Source organism: Pteronotus mesoamericanus, unplaced genomic scaffold (assembly GCF_021234165.1).
Source record: "Pteronotus mesoamericanus isolate MK-2021 breed Mesoamerican mustached bat unplaced genomic scaffold, CSHL_Meso_final contig_347, whole genome shotgun sequence".
NCBI classification, from domain to species: domain Eukaryota; kingdom Metazoa; phylum Chordata; class Mammalia; order Chiroptera; family Mormoopidae; genus Pteronotus; species Pteronotus mesoamericanus.
In genome coordinates this window covers 10,279,847-10,288,399 of record NW_026555137.1, presented here as the reverse complement: position 1 = coordinate 10,288,399, position 8,553 = coordinate 10,279,847, and the positions used below count along the sequence as shown (strand labels likewise).

Genomic DNA, 8,553 nt, shown 5'->3' with positions numbered 1-8,553 from the left:
CAGGGCGCGTGGGGTGCATTTCGGGGGCAGCTGGCCCGGCGGTCGCCGCAGGCAGCTGCGAGGAGGCCCCCGGGTCACGTGAGATCCGGCGCCCAGGCCGTGGCAGCGGAGGCGGCCGTGATGAAACCGAGATCCGCGAGTTTCGTGGATAACAAGTTGAAGCAGCGAATCATCCAGGTGCGTACTGGGCATCGCCGTGCCACCCAGAAGCCCGCGTCCGCTGCCCAAGGGCGCCGTCCTAGGGCGGCTCCCGCGGCGAGCTCTCCCGGCCACCCGCCCCTGGCCGCGTCTGGGCGTGGGGCCGCTGACAGTTCCATTCTCTGCCCGGCGTGCGGGCCCTTCCATCCCGCCGTGGGGCGGGGTTTCCAGAGGCTGCCTGGGCCGGGGGCCGGGTGTAGCCAGGGCCCCGGCCCGCGTCCCCTGGGCCTGGGTGCAGCTGCGTGAGGACAGTGGAGACAACCTTTGAGTGCCAGTCTTCCTGTCTCGTGTCCTTAGGAGAGAAATGTTCTTCGGACCCCTGTCCCTGTACGAGGCGCTTTGGGGACCTTAAAGCATTTCCATTCTCAAGAAATTTGGGGTCGGGTTGGGTAAAATAGGTGGTGTAAAACGGGACATTATAATACGCGTTTGACCTAAGGGGTTGTTTTGGGGTTTTTTTCCATAATCATCACTAGGCAGCATTGTATGGTAAATGACTTGAAATGAATGGTACAGTCAGCAAGCAATCGAACTTAGGAGAGAGGTTTTTCTTTATATTAGACATGAGAAGCTGTATATTTTTCTTGTTTTTCTTTTACCGGCCGCTATCCTCTCTCCTTTTTGGAACTGCCTGTTCCCACCGGTCTGTAAATGTTGGAAGTGACTTGAACCGCTATGCTCTTACCACTTTTTTTTTTCTTTAAAGGTGTCATTTACTTTAGAGAGAGAGGAAGGGAGAGAGGAAGAGAGGGAAAGAACACCGATGTATGAGAGATACAGGGATTGTTTGCCTCCCACAGCCCCCTCCCACTGAGGACCTGGCTCACAACCCAGGCATGTGCTCCCACTGGGAATGGAACCAGCCGCCTTTCAGTTAACGGCCCGAGGCTCAATCCACTGAGCCACACCAGCCAGGGCTGCATCTTTCTTAAAACTTTGTATGCATATACGCACTTACACATGTATTCATTTTCTTAAAAAAAAAAGACACACAGAATTCTGCTGCTTGCTTTTTGCATTTAGCAGTGTACTTCAGACATCTTCCCACAAATACTACTGTTGCCTTCTTTTAACTAGCATATTCTGTCTACTGCTGCTTACAGATTACCCCAAAATTTAGCATATTATTTCCGTTGCCATTAAGGAACTTTTTGAATTGCAGGAGATATGAGATACATACAAATATGTATAATTTAAAACTGACTGTAGTAAATGACAGCATATTATAGGAGTCCAGCGAAGGGAAAGGTTAACTGGAACCGTCCAGCTTTTGCTGCCTAGTCTCTTGTGAGCAGAAGCATTCATGCGGAGCATTATCATGTGTTAGGGATTTTTTAATTTTTTTAAAGAGACGGGAAGGGAGAAAGAAAGGGAGAGAAACATCACTTGGCTGCCTGTCATACGTGCACATGCTCAACTGAGGGCCAAACCTGCAACCCGGTTGTGTGCCCTGACCACGATCAAACTGGTGACCTTTTGCTTTGCCAGACGATACCCAGCCAACCAAGCCACACTGGTCAGGGCATGTTAGCAATTCTTGAGCAGAAATCGCTCTGTCACATGGGGGGCCTGGACCGGATGACGTCCAAGTATCGAAACACGGAAGTGGAGTTAGATGTGCCAGGTTTGAAATCTGGCCCTCTAGCTTCTGTGCTTCTGAGTCTTTTAAAGCTTTTAAAGCCTCACTTCAACTTCCTCCTCTCTAAAGCGGGAGGTACTGACATCCACCTCATAGGATTGTGGGTGCTAAAAGAGATAGTGTGCAAATGGCCCCTCAGACGGGTCCTCGGGGCTCTTAGTTTCTCATGAATATTTTCATGGTGCTCCTAGACCAAAAATAACACCTACCAGGTCTGTTCATTAAGTAGTTAGGTTTTAGCACGTTAATAATTAGTTCAAATAACTTAGTAGCCTTTTGAGAATTTAATAGGTAAAAATTGAAAGAAAATTAATGTTTGTATTTTATTCTTCAATAACCACATCACTCACGAGTGGGATGTGTGTCCCTGTTGGTCAGCCCTCCATACCTTGCGCTCAGACTGTCTTTGCCACTCTTGTCCTGTGCCATGTATTGATTTTTGCGTGGGATTTGCGTTTTATCGCAGCAGCTGCTGAAAACCCAGTTTTGCAAAGATAGGACATCACCAAAAAGTGCTTTACTATTGAAGCCGTGAATTGTGTCAGGCTGTGAATCCTGCAGTGTTGGGCAGATGTCACATAGCACCGTGTCCCTTCAAATTTGAACTATCCCTTGGTGCCCTTGGGAGTGGAGTGCTTTGTTTGGGATCCTAGAATGTAGTTAAGTTCTCACTTGCTACCTTGTAGCTATTCTACTTATTGTTTTTCTGTGTCATCATGATTGATCATTTTAGTTAAATTCTCTGATTCCAGATGTGACTATCCTTTAGTGATTTTCATTTGTTTCTGGTATAGTTTATTAATGAAGTGTTGACATTAACGTATATCATGTTTGAGCAGCTCAGTGTCGTATTAGTCGATTAAAATCTCTTGAGTTTGAAATACTGAGTGTTTATATTTACTGTATTTTTTGTTTTAGTACCTCACCGGTAACAAATGTGGCAAATATGTGGACACAGGAGTCTTAGCATCTGATTTACAAAGAATGTACAGGTAAAGAAATATCTGCAGATTCTGGCTTTTCTTTCCTACCTTTTTTAAAATTCCATTCTGCCTAAATTTCCAATGATATTAATAGCTGCTGGCATTAGTTCTCCAGTCCATAAGTTCAGAATTCAGTTCAATGGTACAAACATTTATTAAGCATCTATTACAGGCAAGGAGCTGCCCTGGTTCCCAGGGGGAATGGTTACCTCTTACTTCTCAGTGCCTTATAGTCTGCTCAGGAATCTTCTGCTTTATTTAAAAATTAAACCCAGCAGGCATGCTCTTCCCCAGCTTCCTGAGTCTTCATGTAGAAGTGTGTCACTCGTTTAGCCTTCCCACTAAAAAGTAAATCTTTCTTTTGTGCATCTAATGCCACATCTTCTGACACCTTGTTCATTAAACATCCCTTTGTTTCAGTGTTTCTGTTTTTATCTCTTTGTCTATATATTAGTTTGGTAGAGCCGTCATAAAAAAGTATCTCACACAGGGTGGCTTAAACAACAGAAATTTAATTTCTCAACAGTTGCAGAGGCTAGAGGTCCAAGATAAGGCGTTGGCAGGACGGGTTTCTTTTGCGGCCTCTCCTTAGCTTGCAGATGGCCGCATCCCCTGGGACTTCGCTTGGTCTTCCTTCTTGTCTAAGTGTCAGTGTCCTAATCTCCTCTTCTCATAACCGTACCAGTCCCGTGGGAATAAGGCCCACCCATATGACGTCATTTTACCTTAGTTACATCTTAAAGGTCCTGTTTCCAGATACAGTCACATTCTGAGATACTCAGGGTTAGAACTTTGGAGGCATACAGCTCAGCTCAGCTCATAATGCTCTACCTTCTTCCAAATTCATGCCCTTCTCGCTTAGAAGTAAACGAACAGCAACTTCAGAAGTCTGCACCCATTTTTGTCTCAGCTCTAACTCCCAAGATCTCATCGGACTCCGGAATGGGTGTGACTGGGGCTGTGGTTCATCCTGAGGCAGAATTCCTCCCCAGCTGTGACCTGGGAAACCAGACCAGTTACCTGCTACCAAAACACAGTCTCGGGCAGACCTAGGGAAGGCATTCTCATTCCAAAAGGGAGAGATTGGAAACGAGAAAGGTCTTAAGCGAGTCTGAAACAGCCGGGCCTGAAACAGCCGGGCGAGTCCCCCTGGACTTCAAGAGCGACCGCCTGGCCCAGCGCTGTGTCCTGTGAGCTCACTCGGCTGGCTGCCCTGCCTTTGGCCGCAGTGCCACTGCGCAGGCTGTGCTCCCTGGGTCTCTGGTGGCAGTGGTGGCTCTGATAACCTCTGAGCCACCTTGCGAGTTGTTCTTCCTTCTTCTTTAACGAGACTGATGTCTATAGCTGAATAGCTCTTTGGGCCTGTTCTTTAGAATCCCAGACATCCAAGGGCCTTCATTTCATCTTGTCTCTGTCTCCTTCAGTGCAGGCTGGCTGTGTTTCTGATGCTATAACCCATTTCAAATCAGGGAAAGTTATAGTAGTAAAAATGTAAAATTCCAGAGTTGTTTGAAAATGGGTTTATGGTCAGGGTACATTCTGTGACTTAATTTTATATTTATGCAAATTTATGTGTGGAAGACCACTGTACTACACTTCTGTTATGTTTTTCAGTATAGACTATGGTCGAAGAAAAAGAAATGCTTTTCGGATTCAGGTAGAAAGAGGTGAGTCTATTAGTGTTAGAGCTGAATTATGAATAAAGCTATAGAAAGAATGGTTTTAGCTCATGGCATTTTTTCTTTCTTGTTTCAGTATTTAGCATAATTAGTAGTGAGAAGGAACATAAGGATCTGAAAGAATTAGAAGATGAACATCTGGCAAAAAGAGCAAGACAAGGCGAAGACGACGATGAGTAAGGGTTACAAAATGCAGGGTTTCTTTCTAATGCAGGAGTCTGGGCACATTGCATTTGTACTCATAAGGCTTTCGGTGGCTCTTCGTTGCCGACGAGGCGCTGCCCAGCACCTACCTAACCTCTCCTGTCCTGAGCTTCAACCACGCTGAGTGCTCACTCTTCCCCAAAGAAGTCAGACTCATCGTGCTGGTTTCTGTAGCCAGAATGTTCATTTCTCTTTCACAGACTCTCCCTCAGCATTCAAGAGTCAGCTTTCAAACTGCTATTACTTTCCTTGGCAGGTCTTCTTACACTCTTTTCTTAGTGTTTTTATGATAATGTTTATCATGTTATATAGCTTTGAGATTGTTTGTTTACTTGTTTGCATTACCAACAGAACTTTCTCATTATTGTTGTTTTTCTCTGCCCTGATACAGTGCCAGATACCTAAAAAGGTGTCAGTTCTGTTTAAGAAATAGTATTCTTGAGTTTTTATAAGTTTATTGCAATATAATTGGGCAACTTGTTGAGTTTTGACATATGTATATGCGCAATAAATCATCACCATAAGCAAGATACCGAACATTTCCATCAACCCCACAAGTTCTTTTGTGTCTTTTTGCAATACGTTTCTCCCTCTACCCTCATTCTCAGACAGCCGTTGATTTGCTTTCTATCACTAGCTAGTTGGATTGCATTTTCTAGAAGTTTCTGTGGATGTTTAAAAGCACAGTGTATGCTTTTAAAATATGGATTCTTTCACTTAGCATAATGATTTTGAGATTTATCAATGCTTGTATTATCAGCAGTTTATTGCTTTTTGTTGCTGAGTATGTATGGCTATGCCATGATTTTTTATCTGTTTCTCTATTGATGGACAGTTGGGAGGCTTCCACTTTTTGGCTCTTACAAAGAAAGCTGCTGTGAACACTTACGTCCAAGACTTAGGTGGAGGAGGTTCTCATTTCTCTTGGTAAATATCTAGGTGTGGGAGAGCTGAGTCATACGGTGACAGCATTTTTAACTTTGTAAGAAACTGGCAAACTCTTTTCCAAAGAATTTGTACCGTTTACTGTCACATCAGCAGTGTGTATGGTCAGTCTTTAATTTTTACATAGACTTTCACTGTAACTGTGATGTTAGCTGCAGTTCTTTTTTATACACCTAGATGCCCTTTACCAAATTAAGGAAGGTACCGAATATTTCTAGGTTGCTGAGATTTTTTTTTTATTATGTTAGGTATTTGTCAAATGCTTTTTATGCTTTTATTGAAAGATTCTACTATGGCTTTCTCCCTTTATTCTATTAATCTGGTAAATTACATTGATGTTGAGTGTTAAGCCCATCTTGCTTTCCAGGGATAAACCCTAATTGGTTCTGATACATTATCCTTCTTATATATTGTTGAATTCTATTTGCTAGTCTTGTTCTTTAGATGTTTGTGTCTAGATTCATTTGGTCTGGGTTTTTTTGTTTTTTTCTTTTTTTCTTTTTGCAATGTCTTTGTCAGGTTTCAGTTTAAGGTTAACTGGCCTCATATATTGGAACATGTTTTTGGTCTGTATTTTATGAAAAAAGTTTGTGTAATACTACTCTTATTTCTTTCTTGAATATTTCTTAGAATTCACCCAGAATTCATCTAGGCCTGGAGCCTTCTTTTTGGAAAGAATTTTAATAACATTTAATTTTATTAGATATTGAGCTCTTCCTATTTTCTTTTTCTTATCTCAGCGTTGGTAAATTGTACTTTTAAAGCAATTTGTCCATCTCAGAATATTATTTTCCTTTTAGTGTCTATAGGATATGTGGTAATAGCTTATTTTCATACTTTATAGCTGCTTCTTTTTCATTTAGATTTAACCATAATTTTAAGTAGTTCCTTATTCACGAACATTTGGTTGTTTCTGGTTTTGCACTATTCTGTGTATTATAAATACTCCATTTGTTCCTATATCTTTGTACACATTTGTTTGTTTTTTATGTTAAAATCCTGAAGTGATACTTCTGGGATAAGAGATTTATATTTTTGAGTCCATTTGGAGTTGTCCTCCAAAAGCCCTTGCGTTAGTTTATACTCCAATAGCTGTGTGTAAAAAGTGCATTTCTCTGCACCTTTGCATTCCTAGTTGTACTACTGTTTCATCTTTGCCACTTTTATATACAAAAATTGATCATATTGTCTTTAGTTGTAGTTTTTTAATAACTAGTGATTTTCATTTGACTGTTTCATGTTTCCTTTGCAAATTGCTTATCTGTGGGTTTTGTCTGTCATTTGAGAAGTATTTGAATTTTCCTTATTAGTTGTCAGAGGTCTTTGTATAAGATAGCACCTCTTTTTATATGTATTGCAAATGTTTGTCCTATTTTGCCATTTGCCTTTTCTTTTTGTTTGTAATATCTTTTGATTTTAGAAGTTCTGCATCTTTACCTAGTCAAATCTATCAGCCTTTTCTTTTATGGTTTATGCTGATAATGCTCACATAGATCTCTAGCACAGGAGGTGCAGAATTATTACCTATACTTTTTTCTTGTTCCTTCATGGTATTACATTTAACTCCTTAGTCCATTTGTAAGTGACTACTCTTGTAGGGTATGAATTGTAGGGCAAAATATGTTTTCCCAAGTAGTTGAATAATCCACCTTCTTTACATTGAAAAGAAATGCCCCTAATTACATGAATTGAATTTAATGAATAGCAAAATAATTCATTTCTTAATTATAAAGATGGGTCATAGCATTCATGTAGACCTTTTTACTTAGGAAAACCCCTTTTTTATTTAATTATTTTCTAGAGAAACAATAGTAACAGAGTTCTATAGTTAGTTGAAGTTATTAGATATCAACTCTTTGTTATAACAAACTGAGACTACATTCTCAGGTTGTAGTTATTAGGATTTATATTTGTTTTTTGCCCTCCTGAATATCCTTAGAAAAGTTACATTTGTTTACATGGCTTGGCCATGTTCAACTTACGAATTTTTTACTCAAAGTGCTTAATTATGACTTGCTGGAGTATTTCCTCTCCTGGTATCTGATATTCCTAAATGAACCCTTGGATCTGATGGGAATTTGCATTTCACTTTTTTTTTATTGCTAAGCTAAAGGAAATCACAATTTATTAAGCATTTTCTATGTATTAAGGACTTTGAATATAATTATTTATTATATCCACTTTGTAGATAAGGAAGCTGAGGCTCAGAGAGATTAATAGAAGCTAGTAACCGGTAAAGCTGGATTTTGAATCCAAATTTTTCTGATTCCAAAGCCTGCATTCTTAACCACCATAATATTCCCCCTCAGTATACAGTATTTTCTTGTTTTAGGTAGTAAGTTTTTTAGGATGTGAGAGAAAAGCCTTTAAAACATTCCATGTCTTCTTTTGAATGAGGGACACCGAAAGCTATTCAGAGGATGATTCAAGTACGGAAGACTGCGCAGACCCACCGGTAAGCCAGGCCTTTAGAGGGGACTTTGAACATCATCAATAAACAAGTGATGCTTCCTGTGTGCCGTGTTAGTGATCTCTTGTGTTAACCGTTTTTCCCATATTTGTTTTTGTAGCCTACTGCACAGGGAAAAAGAAGGGAAGAAAATGGCCAGAAATAAGGGCAGACATTGACAGAAAGGGGAATTCATAGTAAAAACGAAGAAAAGGATATATTTTTTACCAAAGAGTTAGCATTGCCAATAAATAGATTTGGATTAAAGGAATGCATAGGAATAATATGTAAAATTATTTGTAACTTACTGTCTATTCTTTTCCCCATTGGTAATTCAGTTTTTGAATTTATTAACGGTCATGGTGATACTCAGTTATATGTGGTCTAGTTTTAAATGGATGGGTTAATAGTAATTACTAACAGTAGTAACTGACTGACTACCAGTTCCTGTTTATA

General features: G+C 40.5%; 1 protein-coding gene across 1 annotated transcript in view; it reads left to right on the top strand.

Annotated features, from left to right (window-relative positions):
- The first annotated feature begins 70 nt into the window (after positions 1-70).
- Positions 71-8,553, top strand: part of NVL (nuclear VCP like) — a 53,948-nt gene continuing 45,465 nt past the window's right edge. The window contains exons 1-5 of the mRNA XM_054576642.1: positions 71-177; positions 2,756-2,829; positions 4,435-4,487; positions 4,576-4,675; positions 8,046-8,103. Coding sequence (XP_054432617.1) covers positions 121-177; positions 2,756-2,829; positions 4,435-4,487; positions 4,576-4,675; positions 8,046-8,103 — 342 coding nt within the window. The 5' untranslated portion in view covers positions 71-120. The remainder of the gene's footprint in view (positions 178-2,755; positions 2,830-4,434; positions 4,488-4,575; positions 4,676-8,045; positions 8,104-8,553) is intronic.